The sequence below is a fragment of the Pseudorca crassidens genome, chromosome 9 (assembly GCF_039906515.1).
Source record: "Pseudorca crassidens isolate mPseCra1 chromosome 9, mPseCra1.hap1, whole genome shotgun sequence".
Classification (NCBI taxonomy): domain Eukaryota; kingdom Metazoa; phylum Chordata; class Mammalia; order Artiodactyla; family Delphinidae; genus Pseudorca; species Pseudorca crassidens.
This window is the reverse complement of record NC_090304.1, coordinates 37,907,874-37,927,652: the sequence shown is the minus strand read 5'-3', so window position 1 is coordinate 37,927,652 and position 19,779 is coordinate 37,907,874. Positions and strand designations below refer to the sequence as shown.

The window sequence follows — 19,779 nt, the reverse complement described above, 5'->3', positions numbered from 1 at the left end:
GTAGTTGTGGCACACGGGCTTAGCTGCTCCACAGCATGTGGGATCTTCCCGGACCAGGGCTCAAACCCGTGTCTCCTGCACTGGCAGGCGGATTACTGACCACTGCGCCACCAGGGAAGTCCCAACACCAATTCTTAACAGTTAAAAAAATACAATACAAAATAGTACCAAAAACATTAACTATCTAGGGAAAACTTTAATAATACACAAATATTTACAGAGAAAATTTAAGTTTGTTAAAGGATAAAAAGTGGGGGATGTATGTCATGTTCATGGAGAGGATGTTTTGACTTAGTAAAGGTATCAGTTCTCCTTGGATTAATTTATAAATTCAGTGCAATGCTAATCAAAATTCCCCGTGGAATTCAATTAGGGACACACCAGATTTGTTTTCTATAGATGAATAAAAGTCCATGAATAAGTAAATTAAAAAAAATAAGGACCAAGAGGAGACATGCACTGGTCTCTAAGATGCGTGATCTTGGGATTTACCACAAGGGGGGAGACAACTGTGACTGCTGTCTCTGTCTTTGGGCCAGAGGGCATCCCCAGGGACCAAGAGAACTGAGAGATGTTTGCAGCACCAGTTATGTCCAGAATAGGCACCAGAGAAGTAGAGCCACACAGCTTTGAAGATCGTCCTTAACCCAGATGTGCATGAAACAATTTCACATCAAGCAATGGGTACCCATGGAGAAGTGTGTGTACCATCCTCCGTCTCACCATCCTACAGGCAATGTTAAAATGGTGTTGGACTGCACCCGGGAACGGTTCATGAGAGATGTGGCAGAGATGGTGAGGACCCAGTGGGCGCCCGATCTCATCCTCCCTGCACAGGCACAAGTAGTGCAGCCAGTGCTCTGTGGCATCAAGGTGACCGGATTGTTCCTTGAGGTGTGGTGCAGACTGGGGAAAGAAGAGTGTGAACAGTGGATGGAACACACTGGGGATGTAGGAATGGAAGCTTCCGTGGGATGGATGCAGGCAGGTGGCGGAGAACAGAGAGAGTGCACTTTTTGGGTTGTGATTGTGGAGTGGCAGGCTGGGGACAAAAATGTGTAAAAGCCGAGAAGAGGAGGCACTTGCACTCTGACTGACAAGAACTCTAGAACATAGTTGAACCTGCCGTTGAGGAGTTCACTAGGTCCTTGACCATTCTGCAGAGGAGGAAGAGTGGACCGCTGGGTGTGGATTGAGACCGGAGACATTTAGGTAGAAGAGTAGAGATTACAGGGATTTACAACAAGATAAAGCAAGCCAGGCAAGGATCCCACATCCACTGACAAGAGCTTCATACAGCCTGGCTCATCTGACAGCAGCGAGATGCCCGAGCCACTCCAAGGATGCCTCGGAAGTTGTGTTAAACATGTTTTTCCATTCTGTATCTGTGTTTTTGATGCTTTCACATCCTGGGGCCTCCCTGCCCCTGGAGGGACTGCTTCTCCCAGAGGTAGCCAATTCTTACAGATTAGTAAACTAACCTGTGATAGTAAAGTAACCTGTGAGTGAGCCTTTCAAATACAAACCAACCAATCCAGAGCTCACACTTCCACCACCTCCTTCATTGCGCCCTCACGCTCTGGGCCACTGTCCACCTGCCCTGATCACAGCAGAGCCAGGTACCAGACAACTAGGAACCAGCCCCTATGCCGAGCGAGAGCTGAAAGTATTCACATGAGCCAGTCCTTAACCCGCTCACTGTGCCTCACTGGTCCTCCCACAGAAACCACAATAAAGGCGTTTGTCACGTTTTCTGCCCCTCTCTCTGTCCCCTGGCCCACCCTGAGTGCTTCCTCGTGTGGCCACACCTTGGTGTGATGTGCCCCCTTCTTTGGGGATCTGTGAGTAACAAACTTCTTTTTCATGGCAGTTGTCTCCCGATCTGTTGGCCTTACCATCACAGTTGTCTCCCCCCTTGGGCTAAATCCCAAGATCACGCATCTTAGAGACCAGCGTATGTCTCCCCTAGGCCCTTATTTTTTTTAACTTACTTATTGATGGACATTTATTCATCCATAAAACATAAATCTGTTGTGTCCCTAAAAGAATTCCATGGGGAATTTTTGATTAGCATTGCACTGAATTTATAAATTAATCCAAGGAGAACTGATATCTTTACTAAGTCAAAACATCCTCTCCATCAACATGACATACATCCCCCACTTTTTATCCTTTAACAAACTTAAATTTTCTCTGTAAATATTTGTGTATTTTTAAAGTTTTCCCTAGATAGTTAATGTTTTTGGTACTATTTTGTATTGTATTTTTTTAACTGTTAAGAATTGGTGTTGGGACTTCCCTGGTGGCGCAGTGGTCAGTAATCCGCCTGCCAATGCAGGAGACACGGGTTTGAGCCCTGGTCCGGGAAGATCCCATATGCTGTGGAGCAGCTAAGCCCATGTGCCACAACTACTGAGCCTGTGCTCTAGAGCCCGCGAGATACAATTACTGAGCCCGCGAGCCACAGCTACTGAAGCCTGCACACCTAGAGCCTGTGCTCTGCAACAAGAGAAGCCACCGCAGTGAGAAGCCTATGCACCGCATTGAAGAGTAGCCTCAGCTCGCTGCAACTAGAGGAAGCCCGCGGGCAGCAACAAAGACCCAACGCAGCCAAAAAAACAACACAAAAAGAATTGGTGTAGAGACACACAATTGAATTTTTATGCGAAACATGGCAATCTCACTGAATTCTCTTAATGGCTTCATTAGTGTACCATTTGATTCTGATGGGTTCTCTACGTAAAAGCTTGCATCACTTAGAAATAATGATAGTTTCATTTCTTCTCTTCCATTTCTTATCGTCCTCATGTTTCTTGTCTTAGCAACGGGCAGGTCCTCCAGGAGAATGTGAAACTGAGGTGATCAGAAGAGGACACCCATGTCTCCTTCTTGGCCTTCTTGAGAATGCACCTAAAGTGTCTTCTTTACACATAAGATTTGCTGTAGAGCAATGATTCTCAAGCTTTTGTGTCTCAGGGTCCCATTACACTCTGAAAAATTATTGAGGACCTCAAAGAAATTTAATTTATCCTGACTCTATCAGGATTTAACACACTGGAAAGAAAAAATGTTTGAGCATTTAAAAACACAATAATATATTGTGCTGTTATGAAGTTTTATGAGGACTGAGTTAATTTATGAAAAACCCTTTGCAGAGTATCTAAAAAGTGGTCAAATAAATAAATGAATAAATAAAAACACAATAATAAATCCATTATGTTAACATAAATAATATATTTTAATGAAAATAATCTTTTTCCAAAACAAAAAGATTAATAACAAAAATAGTAGCTTTACATTTTTGAAAAGTTTTAAATATCTAGCTTAATAGAAGATAGCTGGATTCTCACGTCTGATCCTGCACTCAATCTGTCACAGTACATCATTTGGGTTGAAGTATACAAAAAAATTCAACATCACACAGATATAACATATAGGTAGAAAACAGGAGAGCATTTTAATAGCATTTTATGATAATTCAGGCAATTCTTTGATATGATACCAAAACTTGACAAGTGGTAGTTTCTTAAAGGTCAGTTGCAATGTAGAAATCTCAAACCATATCAATGAACATTTCATACCCAGTACACTCATGAAAAAAATGGGAATGAAAAAGGAAAAGAATTTCTTAGTGCTACTGTGAAAATAGTTTTGATCCCACAGACTCCCCTGAAAGGGTCTTAAGAGACCCTCTGGTTTCCCTAGAACACACTGTGAGAACTGCTGCTATAGATTATTGGTATTTAACCTTTATCAAGTCAAAAAGCCTCTCATTATTTTATAATACCTCCCTTTTTTGTCGTCATGATAAGTGCTGACCCATATGAAAGGCATGGCTGAGAGGCTGAGAGGGCTTCCTCTGCCCTGGAGCGGAGAGCTCAGCACAGGTACACAGAGTGGTGGAAAGTGCTCGGGGCACCCACGACATTCGGTGGGGTGGCCTGTCAATTTTGAAGCTCAAGGGCTTTACACGTGAGTTCAAAGGATTTTATTTCTGACACATCGGCTGTCTGGTCCAGAAGGGACCTTCCTGAGGAAACGACCAGGAAAGCAAGGTCCAGGCTGGAGGAGTATCCTCTAACCACACACCAGCCAGCAGCCTGGGGGCCTCCTTCCTGGAGCTCCACACCCTCTTCTCCACAGCCCAGGTGGCCCAGGCCTCAGCCCCTCCACCCCTGACAGTGGCCACCAGGCAGAACAGGCCTTGCTGTTTTCTCAGGGTTGCACAATGCGGAATATGACCTGTGGATGAGGACAGCCACTGGTCTCCAGTAAGTTACCCTTTGCAGTTTTGTAGGAGAAATGACCTGCAGGGACTCTCCCCCAGGCACCAGTCCAGCTTTCCTTCTCACCCCATGACCCCAGCAGGGATGGCTCAGTATAAATGCAGCCACCTGTCCCCAGCAGGTCTGCTCCACCGGGTTCAGGTGAGAATGTTCTCCACGGAGTGATTTCTTTGAAAACACTTACTTTAAATCTTCTCTTCTGTATTTGTGCTGAATGAGGTCAGTGCTGGCAGCGTGGCGCATGGGAAATGCTTTTTGATTAATTACAGGCTGCTTTAGCAAGACACAGCTACGTCCCAGCTGCTCTCTTCTTCCACCATAGACACCTTGGTGACCTCTTAGACAGGCTTGGGTTCAGGGTTGGTGGGTGCAGAGCTGAGGGCTAGTGGCTCCGAGTGAGGTCCTACTGCAATATTGCCTAGGTGGACCACTGAGAGTCTAATGAGAACAAGTGGAAAGAACAGCCGGGCTCTCCTCGACATACAAATCCCCAAGTGGGTGTACAAGGCTTGTCCGTGTCTCCCTGACCCTCTCCTTTCATTTCAGCACAATGAAGCTTTTCACAGGCCTCATTCTCTGCTCCTTGGTGCTGGGAGTCCACAGCCGATGGTTTTCCTTCCTTGGTGAGGCTTATGAAGGTAAGGCTGGTGGAGGGGGGATGACACCCATGGGCCTCTGGGATTCACCATGAGCGCTCTTAAGGGTTGGAGCTACTGTCTTAGGCGGTGCTGCCCTATGTGGTAGAATGTGCCAGGTGTTTGGGGAGCTTTTTTTCAGACAGATTGAAAACCACAGGATTTATGTCAATCAGTCACTAGAGAAAGAACAGTCATCATTCCCAGCTGAAATGGAAGTTTGAATGGAAGACATAAAATAAGTCTTGAAATGGTACAGCATTTCCCTCAGACCAATTGCATGAAGGCGGATGAAAGCTATCCATCTATTTCCCCTCTCTTCTTCTCTCCCTCCACTCATTTCTCCCTTCCTCCCTCCCTTTCCCTCTTCCTTCCTTCCTTCCTCTCTTCTTCTTCTCTTCCTTCTTCTCTTCTTCTTCTCTTCCTTCTTACCTTCCATTTCCTAATTGGATAATTCAGGGACCTTCAGCTTAGCTCTTGCTCCTGCTTCCTATACTCAGTGACACTGTCCCTGGTTCAGTCTGTTTCCTACCCTTTTATAGCCTTTTAACTGACAAAAAAACCCGTGTGCGACCGGGGTGGGGAACCTAATAACATATCTCAAGCTTCCGGTAGGAACTCGGCCCTTACATGCACTTCAGGGTGACCAACTCTCCTGCTTTGCCCAGGTCTGAGGACTTTTCCAGGACACTTTCAACGCTAACTGGGGCAGTTCCAGGAAAACAGGTGCAGTTCTGGTTAGGCTGGGACAGGTGGTCACCTACTTACCTGCAGAATACCTCCGTGCGGGAGGCATCTCCCCCCATCTGAAGGGGAGAAAACCGAGGCTGAGAGCAACCGAGTCTGCTGCCCAGGGACTAAGTGCCAGTCAGCAGGTGGCAGGACAGAAGTTTGAACCCAGCTGTGCACGAGGCCACAGCTCTTGCTGGGCAGACTTGTCCCAGTGCCACTCCCTCAAGCTGGGGGCTTATCAATCTCAGCTGCATGTTGGATTCACCTGGGGAGCAGTGAAAACTATTGATGCCTGAGACCCACCCCAGAGAGTGTGAGGTAACTGGCCTGGGCTGTGAGGTAGGTCTCAGGGGACTTTCAGTACCTCCCCAGCTGATTGGAAGGTGTAACCAGGCTGAGGCAAGACCCACTGCTCGAGGGCTTGCTTCCTCAGGCAGCCCACGTCATCAATACCGTCCACTAGAAAGTCCTCAGGATGCCATTCACGTGCCTAACAGGCAGGGGAATCAAGTCACATTGAGCGCATTCGCGCAGCAGGGATACATTTCTTAGGCGTCAGGGCAGAGGTGCTGCATGTCTGCCCCTTTCTCAGAATCTGTCCTCCATGTCACCTCCTCACTCACCCAAATCCCCTGGATCTCATCCTATGCGGCTTCCTTTTATAACAGTGGTTCGGGGCCAAGGGCAATTTTGTGTCCTGGAGATATCTGGCAATGTTTGGAAACACTTTTGGTTGTCCCACTTGGGGAATAGGTTGCCCGTTAGTGGGTAAAAGTGAGGGATGCTGTTAAACGTGTTACAATACCCAGGACAGCCCTGAACAGCAAAGAATTATCTGGCTTAAAATGTCAATAGTATGAAGCTGAGGAATCCTGCCCTATAAAGATAGCTCCCTTCTCTCCTTAAACGTATCACATAGAGCCCTAAGTGAGATGCAGTCCAGAGAGAGCATCGTAGGGGCCCGACAACCAGGTCCAACGCAGCTGTGCCCCTCCCCCCATAACGACTCTCATTGGAGTTACCAGGAGCAGGAAACTAGACACAAGAATGCTCTGCTCAATCTATGGCACTCATGGTGCTATAGCCACAGGATGAAACTGAGTCAGTGGAAGATTTTTCATTCCTTGATTCTTCCCTAAGGTGTGTCACAGTTTTCTGTCCACCTGATAATCCTTTCTCTATGTGCTTTCCTCCCAGGGGCTAAAGACATGTGGCGAGCCTACTCTGACATGAAAGAAGCCGGGTACAAAGATGCAGACAAGTACTTTCACGCCCGGGGCAACTATGACGCTGCCCAAAGGGGACCTGGGGGCGTCTGGGCTGCTGAAGTGATCAGGTACCAGGGGCCCTGAGGATGCAGGGATGGGTGTGAGAGCCTCGGACAGCCAGGAGGGGCCAAGCCCTGGAGAACTTCCTGTAGGGCTGTGGCCTCTCCTCCTCTTATCCACCCTCACCCTCTGTGTCCTGTGTGGGGTCTGAGTGGCTGAAGAGCAGAGCAAGGCTGGTGGGACAGACGATTCCCAAGCCTCCCCCATGGGTGCTGTTCACCCAGCATAAGGGGACCCGCAGGGCTGAGGTGGGCTGAGCCCGGGCAGCCTCAGGCTTCATTCCCTCTTTCCTAGCTCCTGTCAGAGTCCTCGATTCCTTGGAAAGAGGAGAGATGGGGAGGGTGGGCTGTTGCTCGTCAGCCCTGGAGTAATACCCTACCTGCCCTCCTCCATTCCAGCGATGCCAGGGAGAATAGTCAGAGAATCACAGACCTTTTTAAGCATGGAGACAGTGGCCACGGACGGGAGGACTCGGAGGCCGACCAGTTTGCCAATAGATGGGGCCGGAGCGGCAAAGACCCCAATTACTTCCGACCTCCTGGCCTGCCCGACAAGTACTGAGCTGCCTCTCACTCTGCTCAGGAGACGACGGGGCTGTGAGCCCCCAAGGGCTGGGACGCTGAGCTTGTGAGTTCTCTGTCCACGGAAGCCAGCAGATCTAATAAATGCTTAAGAGATTGAATGTTGAAAACCGTGTATTATTCTTTGATATAAGGACAGCCTGTTTGTTCCCAAGGGGTGATGGCTGGACACCCACGTGAAGGCCGAGTCTGTGCCTGTGTCTTGGGTGTCGGGGCCACAATCTCAGCATCATACAGGGCAGACACCGTGCTCCACCCCTTCCCCTAATCAGACCCGCTCCCCTCCAGGCCCCTCTGGTTACAGTGGTGCTCTTTCTAGGCCCTTCTGTATTCAGGCCTCTTCACTCCCTGGCAGTTGGGTCCTGTCAGCTTCTCTGCCCTGGGGTCTAGTGCCCTTAGTGCGTCCTCAGTGGTGTCTGTGTGCGGGCAGGGGACACAGCCTCGGGACGACTGGATCGTGGAATCCTGCTCCAGCAGCTGCACCTTGATCTTCTGTTCATCTCTCAGCAACACCTACAAATCCATCTATGAACCAATTTCTGTCTGTGCCATCCAGAAGTGCCTCCAACGCTGTCTCCCTTCACTCTATATTCCTTGCCTGATGCAAGTGTCCAGGAATAAACATGTCCAGAAACGGAGGCATAGGGACGCCATCAAGATTAAGTATCAGGAGGTTTTGTATTGCATTGGATATGTATCAGGTCCTTGAGAAGAAGTCATTTTCCCTCCCTGGACCCTTCCCAACAGAGGAAAGCCAGTAGCATGTTACTCTTTTTCCAGTCATGCCGCATGGCTTGTGGGATCTTAGTTCTCCCCCCAGGGATTGAACCCAGGCCCACGGCAGTGAGAGCTCCAAGTCTTAACCACTGGACTGCCACAGAAGTCCCAGCATGTTACTTCTTACTGAGGAAAACAGTGTCTAATAAAAGGGGTTTGGGCCTGTTAGAGCACAGGAATTATGAGTGACTCTATAAATCACAAATTCCTAGAGAAACCAATAACCTTCTTCCTTGGATAAAAATTTGGTTTTGGTGTTTGGTTTTTTCAGATTACAGATTCCAAGAAGTAAAATGATCTAACACTTTAAAGAGTGGGGAACAGGGGCTTCTGTGGTGGCACAGTGGTTAAGAATCCACCTGCCAATGCAGGGGACACGGGTTCGAGCCCTAGTCCGGGAAGATCCCACATGCCGCAAAGCAACTAAGCCTGTGCACCACAACTACCGAGCCTGCGCTCTAGAGCCCGCGAGCCACAACTACTGATCCCACACGCCACAACTACAGAAGCCCGCGCGCCTAGAGCCCGTGCTCCGCAGCAAGAGAAGCCACCGCAGTGAGAAGCCCACGCACCACAACGAAGAGTAGCCCCCGCTCGCCGCAACTAGAGAAAGCCCGCGTGCAACAACGAAGACCCAAAGCAGCCCCCCCAAAAAAAGAAAAAAGAATGGTGAATAGACTTCTGTATCCAACTTTTATTTCAAGTAATAAAAAGGCTGATTATTAAATTTTTCCTATTTACAATAATTTGGAGAACTTGCTTTATCTAAACTTTCAAGTCATCCTTTCTCCTACTTCTCCTTTCTTTCCCCTCATTTTGCAAATTCTATACCTTCAGTTCCTGGGATAGAAATCTAATAGTGAACATTCTCATAATAGGAGTCTCCTTACAACCTGGGGTCTGTTGAGACTTTACCACTAGAGCCCTAAACTCAGCAGTGCTTTGAGCCTGTTCTTGCCAGCCAATCTGCCACCACACTCTCCCTAATCCCGGTTACCCTGCTCCTGCTTTATTTTGTCAGACTCACTTTTCTGAGACACAGCCTCTACGTACACCTCTGACAGTGCCTTCTGATGGGAACTGTATGAGAAAGTTCTCCTGTGACTAACTACCTTACAGACACACTTTTTCTTCCTCCTTGACAAGGAAGTTAAACTTGTCTTTCCCCTACAGGGATCATTTCATCATGAATCGTCTCCCCTTAGGAGTGCTCCTGAATCCCACTTTCAGAGTAGAAGTGTGTGCCGGTTATCAGTTTATTTACTCTGAGCTCCACGTCCACCCTTCTTTTGCCCGCTTGTGATACTGGAACTGGTAAACATTTCTCCTGTGCCAGCTGGGCACAGTGTTAATCTCTGTCCTTTCAGGGCGCAGGAGGGACGTTGTAGGACACAAACACTTCCTGGTTTGTGCTTTCCTTCTGCCCAGCTCCTGTGGTGCTCTTCTCTTGCACAGGACACGCAGTGACACTCACACCAGGGAGGAAAATGTGCTTGTTCCTCACATGGGCAAAACCTTGCAGAGTCCAGACAGTCAGTAACAGCTTTCCCAATAAAGCACCACATTGAAAACCCTGAGTTCAATCCACATCACTCTTCACTCTTGCACGTTTTCCTCTTCCTCTTTATAGTCAGACTTGTTGAAAACCTGCCCATCTGCACTTTCTGATTCCTCGCTTCTGACTCACACTTGAACCCACACCAGCCTGTCCTCTGTCCCCACCACTCAGCAAAACAGCTCTGGTCACCACTGACCTCCATGTTGCCAAAACAACTGACATGTTTCTCTCCTCCTATCAGGAGGCCTCTGAGCCATGCTCAGCACAGTTGTCCTCTCCCTCCTTCCTGGAAGGTTCTCTCTTGGCTTCATAGTACCACACTCTCCTTTTGCTTCCCTTCAGTTTTCCTTTATCTCCTTAGCTGGGTCTTTTCATCTCCCCAAACTCTAAGTGTCCCTCAGACTTGGTTCTGGGCTCGCACTTTTTATTTCTCTGTATTCTCCCCAACAAGCGCAGCTAATAGTATCTACATGCTGACGCCTCTGAAACTTATATCTCCCCCTCAGAACCTGGTTTCCAAGCTCCATGCTTGTTTATCTGATTGGCCTCCTGAAACCTCTGATTGGATGGCTTCCAGAGATCTCACACTCTGCTTGTCCAAAGGAAACGCTCATCTCCGTCCAGAACTCTTCACCCCCAGGCCACTCCAATTCAGCAAATGACAAGACTCTTCCCTCTGTGGCTCACCCCAGATATTGGGAAATGTGCTTGATGCTTCCCTTGCCTTTACCTCCACATCCAATCCACTAGCAAGCCCTGTGATTCTACTTCCAAAATTCATCTCTAGCCCATCAGCTTGGTCTCACGTGCACCTCCACGCTCCTGGCCACACCTGTTCTCACCTGGGTTCCTGCAACAGCTGTCTCAGTAGTCTCCCCATCTTCATGGCTTCCGCCTCTGCTTAAGTGTGACTGTATAGTTTATCATCTAAGCCAAGTCACTTTCCATTGTGAAAGGGACATTATTGATAATTATACCTGGGTGACAGGAATAAGCAGGAACTGTCCTGGGCAAAAGAGAGCATGTAGTTACCCTACCTCTCAGTCTAGCATACAAACTATACTCAGATCATGTCTCTCCCCTGCTTAAAATCCTTCAATGGATTCCCATGTCCCTTAAAATACAATCCAGGTGCTTATCACGGCTTACAAAGCCCAGTGTGATCTGTCCCTGGCCACCCTGCAGCAGCATCTCATGCCACCCCTTCCCAAGCTCCCCACTCTCCAGTATCACCAACAAACCAAGATTTTCTTTGGCACAGGACGTTTGCAGGTGACATTTTCTCTGCCCACATACTCCTCTGCTCGCTTTTCACAAGGATGGGAATGTCGCACCTGTAGGGCTCTCCCGAATTCACTCTTTCTTGAGAGAGGCCTTCCTGGTCATCCTGGCTGGCTCACTCTGGTTATTCTTTACAGTTTACCAATTTTTAACATGTGGGATTCTTTTACTCAATTTTTGGTTTATTCTTCTAATTTTTGTTTGGGTTTTCTTTTGGTCCATCTTCCTCCCTTGTATTATAAAATCAGTGAGAGAAGTGACCATTTCTCTCTTGTTCACCCCTAATATCCAGTACCTGGCATATAATGGCATCTCAACAAATGCTTATTGAAAATGAATAATTGATCTAATCTTTTATTTTACTAATACAAGAAAGGTTTTCTTTCAAAGAAGGTCAGACTAGTTATAAGGAACAGGAAGTCGCTAAGGAAGAGGGAGATAAGAAAGGTAAAGAAGAAGGAATAAGAGCAGAGTCAAGGGGAAGCAAGAGGCAGAGGGATCAAACCCACAAAGGATGGTTAACCCCAAGGGGAGCAGAAACTTCTCTGGCTCTGAGAAAGGAACGAGGGTGAAGAGAGTGGGGTCAGGGGATGCAGCACATTTGAGATGGACGACAGGGACCTGCGGGAATCTGGTTGTACCTGCTCTTGCTGTAGGTGAGTGTCCCCAGGACTCGTCACACTCCAGTGCGTTCGCCCGTTTTCTTGTCTGTCTTTAGAGCCAGTAGGTAGGGAACCCAAGGGCAAAGGCCTGTCTCTTTTATTGTGTGTTGTCATTGTATCCACAGTGCCTGTCATAGGGCCTCACAAATAGTAGCTGCTTTATACATATTTGTTGAAATGAATGAATAAGGTCTGAGAAGAGTATTGTTCAGAAGTGGACAGAACTGGGGGGAGGGTTTGGGAGTTGTAGAAAGTATGGATGTGGTTTGGATCTGCAGAATGTGGTAATGAGTCACTTTGAGGTGACTACTAAATCTGTACAAATATCATACTCACACCAGCCAAAAGGATATAATTTTACTTCATCATAGAAAATATTCAGTTTTCTCCAACGATACTGTGCACACTCCCTCATAGAAATGAAAATGAGGAACGCCATGTGCAAATAAACTGTTAGTCGTTGTGGTAGCTGATGAGAAGCCTTGGGAGAAATAAATGAATATTTTGAATTTCCAAAGTACTGTGCTGATTATCAGAGGGGCAAGTTAGCAGAGAACACTCTGTGAGACTAGAGGAGGGGAAAAAGGACACACTGTATTTCTCTGAGTCTAAGACCCCTAGACTGAAAGATGTGTTACTATTTATACACCACCAAGAAAAAAGATGCTACCATTTAGATTCAGACATAATGTTTTCTTATCACTCTGAATTTTTACTTTACACGTACTGAGAGAGTTCTTTTAAACTTAGACATAGATTTTAATCTTACATCACTCTTGTGTATAAACAAAAAGGAAAGCATACACAAAATTAATATATTTTATATTAATAATATAATAATAATATATTAATATATTTTTAAGGTTTTTCCAGTTTTTGAACTTTCTGTAAATAGATTTCTATTGTATGGATTCACTAGTCATTTGCTTATTTTGGTCAACAATATGTTCTTTAGACATAGGCATGTTGATGACTGTTGCAGTAGTTCTTCCATTTTCAATGCTGAAGACTATTGCCAAGCATGAATGTAACACAGCTTATTTCAACATTTGGGTTTTTTCTGTTTCGCTATTACAGTGTTGCTTCTGGTAATCTTGTGCAAATATTCCAGTACAAGAGTTCAAATGGTAGAGACCTAGAAGTGAAATAGAATATGATTATGTTGAACCTTAGTTGGTAATACCAAATTATCTTTCCAAAATGGTTATATATATATATTTACAATACATATTTCTATATTTTATATATTTATATTCCCACAAGTAGTGGATACATGGCCCCCTTGCTCCACATCCTAGGCCATATTTGTTTTTTATGTCAAGTTGGTGAGTGATAAATAGTATCACATTGTAGTTTAAATTTGTGTTTTCCTGATTGTCGATGAGATTCCCCATTTTTACATATTGATGAGCCATTTGTACTTTCTCTTCTGTGAAATTTATATTTATTTCCTTTTCCTTTTTTATTGATTAGTAGGAGCTCTTTATATACTTCATATAAAGCCTTTTTGATTATGTATGTTACAAATATCTTCCCCCAGCTTGTGGCTTTTATTTTCATGTTTTCAGTCATCTTCATGGGAGTAATGTATTTGGTTTTATATTTAACAAACTTACGATTCAACAAAATTATAATGTACAGCTATGCACTAATTCTTTTAAAATGCTTTCTTTCCCTTTATTTATCAATGTTTAGAGTAATAAGTTTAATCCCAGCAACTGCAAAGTTGTCTAATAAATTTGCTTTTTTAAAAAGTTTCTTTATGGTATCTTTTGATGAACACTAATGCTTACCTTTGTTGTAGCTTTTTTTCAATTAAGAACCATCTTTTAAAGTGGAAAATTATCTTATTCATTCTCTGACAACCAACTTCTATAACTTATTAATGTATTTGCTCAAGGTACAGAATATATATAACCTATGACGTAGCTATCTTTGCAAGCACTGTGGGAAGTAAACTTTAATTTTTCTCTCAAGAGAGTTTTCTTAAAAAGCCAGTACTTTTTATTTTTTATTTATTTATTTATTTTTAGGCCATGCTGTGCGTCATGCAGGATGCTAGTTCCCCAACCAGGGATCAGACCCGTGCCCCCTGCATTGGGAGCTGAGAATCTTAACCACTGGACTGCCAGGGAAGTCCAAAGCCAGTGCTTTTTAAAAGAGTTTGGTTTGCTTCTTATTTTCACCTGGGAAATCTTTGAAACTTTCAACTTAGTTTCAAAGGTATAGCTGGTAGTCTCTACCCTTTGGAAGTGGATTACCTTCTGGTGTGCTGGAATCAGCTCATACTAGCTCAGGAGAGCTAGCTGTTACATTTTCAGGGATTTTGCAAGCCAACTGTTAAGTCTTCGTCCTTTGAAATTAGCCGTGGTGGCAGTATTTACACCATGGAAATTGACAAACACTTAAGTCAGGGTTTTTTTTGTTTTGTTTTTTTGTTTTGCGGTACGCGGGCCTCTCACTGTTGTGGCCTCTCCCGTTGCGGAGCACAGGCTGCGGACGCGCAGGCTCAGCGGCCATGGCTCACGGGCCTAGCCGCTTCTTGGCATGTGGGATCTTCCCGGACCGAGGCACGAACCCGTGTCCCCTGAATGGGCAGGCGGACTCTCAACCACTGCGCCACTAGGGAAGCCCAAGTCAGTGTTTTTGTTTTTTCTTCCAGAGAGCCATCTCTTAATTCCCAGCACATGCCTGGGACTACTTCTAATTCCAAGTTCCACAGGTCCTTTCCTTTGTTCTTCTAGGCACTGACAAACCAATCCTTGAGGCAAGGGCAGCTTCTGCAAATACACAGCTTCAGCACCAGAAAGGCTGGATTCCCCATTCCCTATCCTTCAGTTCACTCAGGGAGATTAAAAGAGATATTACATTCAAACAACTTAAGAAATATGAAATTCTTGTGTACACTCTTGATTATATGACTGCATTTTCTCCCCAAGAAAACAAACATGGGGGGCAAATGCATACATCAGAAAAGGAAACATTTTTTACACAGCTGCTCTGAGCTTCCTGAGACCAGGACCTACACTTGCCTATATGTTTATCTGGTAGAGGGCAGCAGCTCCCTAATACTGAGGCGAGGCAACCTGCTAGGAGGCGGGTGGTTTCTGCTCTGGGGGGCTTCTCACTCTTCCCATGCTCCAAGAGTGCGGGAAAACACCCTCCACTGGACTGCAAGTGTCATAAAGAAATGACCGACTTCCTAGAATCACACACAAGTCTAACACAACTCACTATCAAACCTAGAAACAGCCATTTAAGAGAACAGATCTACCGCGTTTCTCCTCTCAGTCAACCACTGGTGGCTCACATGTAAGACTGCACCTGCATTCTTCTGGCAGAAGCCACAAGACAGCAATCAACAACAACAATGACTGGACTTCCCTGGTGGTCCAGTGGTTAAGACTCCATTTTTCCAATGCGGGGGACGTGGGTTTGATCCCTGGTGGGGGAATTGGGATCCTACATGCCACATGGCGCGGCGAAAAAAACCCAACAACAATAACTGCAACACAACCAAACCCAATAATTATCCTACCTTTAAATGACTATAGCATTTCTCAGCATAAAAGCTCTTCAGCAGCATTATTCTGAGCTGGTTAGAACCAGTTCACAGAGACAGAGATTCTCTATATAGACCGAAATGAGATTAATCTGAGTTCCCCTTTCCTTGTTCAAATTTGGGCTTAATACAGAGTCACTGTTCTCAGATATTCATATAATCAACTTACTGGTGACACACCGTTTGTTAATTTAGATGAACTAACACCCTCAAGGTTATTTGTTTAAGTAAGCATCCTTTTGATGCAAAGAGACATAGACATCTTTAGGAAAACAAATAAGTATTAGATAAGTAGAAGTGGTTGTCAAAGATCTCTCCTCCCAGTATCCTCCACTAAAGCCAGATGGTTTTTCAAGACAGTCTGCTAAAATCTCAGGGGACAGTTAATTCTAAGTTACACAGATAGTTGTAGAAAACCGATAAAGAATGAAGTTGGACAGCCATTTTAAAGAAGCTAGAGTAACTTGGTTCTAAAACAAGAGTGGACAGTACAAGAAAACAATAGTCCCATTTCAATTCCAAAGGTGCAAAAAATTCAAAACACAGCATAGTGTTGCCAAACCAAATATGAGTATTAAAGGTGCCTCATAATTGAGTGCGGTTTATTCTTGGAATGCCAACATTACAGAATCAATGTAATTCACCACAATGATAGCTTAAAGGAGAAAATAATATTATCTCAACTGATTTTTAAAAAGCATTTGATAAAGCTGAAGGCATATTTATGGTTGCTTTTTTAAAATCCTTTAGAAAACTACGTATCAAAGTGAAATTTCTTCAGTTTATAAGGTTATTTGCCAAAAAGCTACAGCACATATTTTATTTAATGGAAAAACCTTTAATTCATTGCCGTTCAGGATCTGGAATGAGAAAAGGAATGCTACTATCATCACTGTTGTGTAACACAGCTCTGGAAGCCCTGGCCAATGCCACAGAAAATTTCGAAAGTAAGAGATACAAGGATTGGAAAGGCAGAGATGAAACCGTCATATTTGCAGTTAGTATAATCTTCAACCTCAAAAAGCACACAAAATCAACAAACTATAGAATTACTAAGGAAATTTAATAAGGTTGCCCAACACTTGATCCAAAAGCCTAATCATTTCTCCATAGCAGAAATAACAAAATGGAAAATATGATTAATAATAATAAACAATTCATGGTAACAACATAACTATAAAATTTCTAAGGACTGGTTTCACCAGTAATACACAGCACCACAATGGAGATTTCAAACCTCTAACAAACACCTTAAAAGATGATTCAAACAAATGGAGAGAAGTTGCTGGCTCACTGATGGGATGACTTAATATTGTAGACATGTTGATTCTACCACAAATTAATCCACAAATTTAATGCAATTCTAATGAAAATTCCAGTTGAATTTTCCCAGAACTGAAGAAAATTACTCCAAAATTCATATCAAGAAGTAAAGGTTCATGCATACAAAAGTCAATCCTAAAAAAGGAGAATATTAAGAAGAGGCACTTACCATATGAGGTGTTCAGATGTACAGAAGAGCACAGTAAAAAAACAGTAGTATTTGCTCAACAAAAGATATATTGACCAATGGAATAGGATAGAGAGTACAGAGCTAGGGTCACACATATAGGACATTAGTATACGATCAAGGAGACATCACAAATCATTGAAGACAGGATGGGTTACTTAATAGTTTTGGAAAGAGAAAAATAAAACTGGATCCTTACCTAATACGTATACAAATGTTCACTCCAGAAGTATTAAATACATAAACATGAAGGTAAAACTATAAAGTTAATAGAAAAGAATATCAAATAATATATTTGTGATGTAGAGATGAGGAAAAAATTCTTAAACAAAACTTCAAAAGCAGGCTTCCCTGGTGGCGCAGTGGTTGAGAGTCCGCCTGCCGATGCAGGGGACACAGGTTCGTGCCCCGGTCTGGGAAGATCCCACATGCCGCGGAGCGGCTGGGCCCGTGAGCCATGGCTGCTGAGCCTGCGCGTCCGGAGCCTGTGCTCCGCAACGGGAGAGGCCACAACAGTGAGAGGCCCGCGTACCACAAAAAAAAAAAAAAAGAAAAGAAAAAGAAAAAAATAAAACTTCAAAAGCACAAAACACAAGACATAAAATGGTATTTCATTACATGAAAATTAAGAATTTATTTTCAGATAGAGAATGGGAAAAAGACAACGTCTAAATTATGGCAAGGGATTAATATTTCAAATATACAAGGAACTTCTGTGAATCATTAAGAAAAAGACGGCAACCCCAATAGAAAAATGGGTGAAAGGTACACAAAAAATAGTTTACAGACAACACACTAGAAGTAATAAGCTCACAGAGGGATGCACAAATCATTAGTAACCAGAAAAATGCAAATGAAACAAGCAGACGTTACATGCATTAGACCAGAAAAAAGATGACATCCGCAATGTGCCATGTATATCAAAAGAGTGATATTGCTGGCGTGCACATCCTTGTTTTCACTGTGAAGTGTCACTCTGCTGTCCAGGAGGGCAGCCCGCCCATATGCCCTCCAACAGTTTTGAGGGTTTCTATAGCTCAGTGCCGTTGCCTTGGCATGACCCAGCTATCCACTTTTCCAGTCTAAAAGCTTCCATCAAAAAAGAATTTTGCTTCAAATACACAGATTAGTGTCTAAATAATAAATAAAGTATTACAGGGTTGCTCTCACAGGACACAGTGACAATCTCTGATGTCTCTTTTGTTGTTGTTGTTGTTTTAAAAAACTCCTCTGTTAGAAATAACTTTTCTGGATACAGTTTTTGTGATCCTATCTGCTGTTCTTGCAGCTCCAGGAGAGAGGGAACATTTTCTATTTCTTATCTTGAGGAGACTTCTTTTGCCAGAGACGAGTAGGGCCTATAGTTTTCAAGGTCAAGTGCTGGAAACACATGGTTTAACACTGAAAGAGATGCAGTCCTGAGAGAAAAAGAAATCATATGGAAAAGAAAAGGTCAGAATAGGATTATTAACAGATGGAATATGGCACATAAAGATTAGGGACATCTGGGCTTCCCTGGTGGCGCAGTGGTTGAGAGTCCGCCTGCCGATGCAGGGGACGCGGGTTCCTGCCCTGCTCAGGGAGGATCCCACATGCCGCGGAGCGGCTGGGCCCCTGAGCCATGGCTGCTGAGCATGCGCGTCGGGAGCCTGTGCTCGGCAACGGGAGAGGCCGCAGCAGAAACAAGATTAGGGACATCTTTTTTCCTCTTATCTTCCATTATAAATTTTTTATGTGACTCTGACAGGTTTATCGATTCTTATTTTATAATCGTTGTTCATTTCGGTGCGTTATTTACGTGTATGTATGTGTTTGCACATTTAGTGGTGTTGTGGGGAGGTGTGTGTGTAAAGAGAGAGAGGCATATACAAGTCAACTATATTATAAATGGACATTTGCTGTTTTTCCTTATCTCATCCTTGGAATCCCGATCAGGACAGGAACTGGGTTGCTGGTTTTCTTCATCATCATACTCAGTACCTAGGAAAATGCCTAGACACAGGCAGACTTAATGAATCTTATTGGACAAACATGTCCACTGAAGAAAATCGAAAAATTTTAAATAAGTATAAAAATGAAAATAAAAGCAATACGAATTTCATCAGCCTAGACGGGGCGGGCGCGGTGGTGGGGGTGGGGGACCGGTGTGCAGGAAGAACCTCTGTAGAAACGTCATGTTTCCAATCTGTTGTCTCAGTGCATGTAGACATATAAACCCATAAACAAAAACAGGGTGATATAACACTATCGTTTTATGTTCTGCTTTTTCACTCCACAGCTTATCATAATCATTTTTGCATGTTACTACCCTTACCTACCACAGTCAGTGGCAAAGCCGAAATTCAAATCCAGCCTGTGAAGCCTGGGCGTTTGGATTCTTAGCCGTAGGTTATAGAGTTGACACCTGAACTTGGCAGCCGTTATTAGCATATAAACAAGTAACTGGACAATATATTTTAATTCAATTTCATTAAATACTGATTAGCTTAATAATACCTCTCCAGTGGAATGTTACCCGCATGAGAGCACTGATCTTGTCTATCTCAGATTCCCAGCGCCCAGAACAGTTCCTGCCACATTCTGGGGGGATCATTAAACAGGTGTTGAATAGTGAATAAAAGGACGAATGAGTTCTGTAGGCATCTTTACTGGAAGGATAAATTGAGGTTTTTAGAGACTCTTTGTTAGACTATTTTGGACAGTCCCAAGTCCACCCTGCAGAGAATAAAGGATGATCTCAGTGCACTGGCTCCCTCCCAGGTCAGATCGTCCAGGAACTAGGCACGCTGGCCAGCCTGAGTTATTGCCCATTTGTCCAACTCTTTCAGGAAACGTATCAGTGGGTCATTGACGGGCGATTTTGCAAC

General features: G+C 44.4%; 1 protein-coding gene across 2 annotated transcripts; it reads left to right on the top strand.

Moving 5' to 3' along the window:
• Positions 1–4,408: 4,408 nt before the first annotated feature.
• Positions 4,409–7,672, top strand: LOC137230384 (serum amyloid A-2 protein-like). 2 transcript variants are annotated; one of them, XM_067749687.1, is made up of 4 exons: positions 4,409–4,505; positions 4,833–4,909; positions 6,851–6,989; positions 7,380–7,672. In XM_067749687.1, the coding sequence occupies exons 1-4, from the start codon at positions 4,501–4,503 to the stop codon at positions 7,540–7,542; spliced, it is 384 nt and encodes a 127-aa protein (XP_067605788.1). In that variant the 5' UTR covers positions 4,409–4,500; the 3' UTR covers positions 7,543–7,672. The 2 variants fall into 2 exon arrangements, with proteins under 2 accessions (XP_067605788.1, XP_067605787.1); XM_067749686.1 differs by having other exon boundaries at positions 4,833–4,924.
• Positions 7,673–19,779: the final 12,107 nt, after the last annotated feature.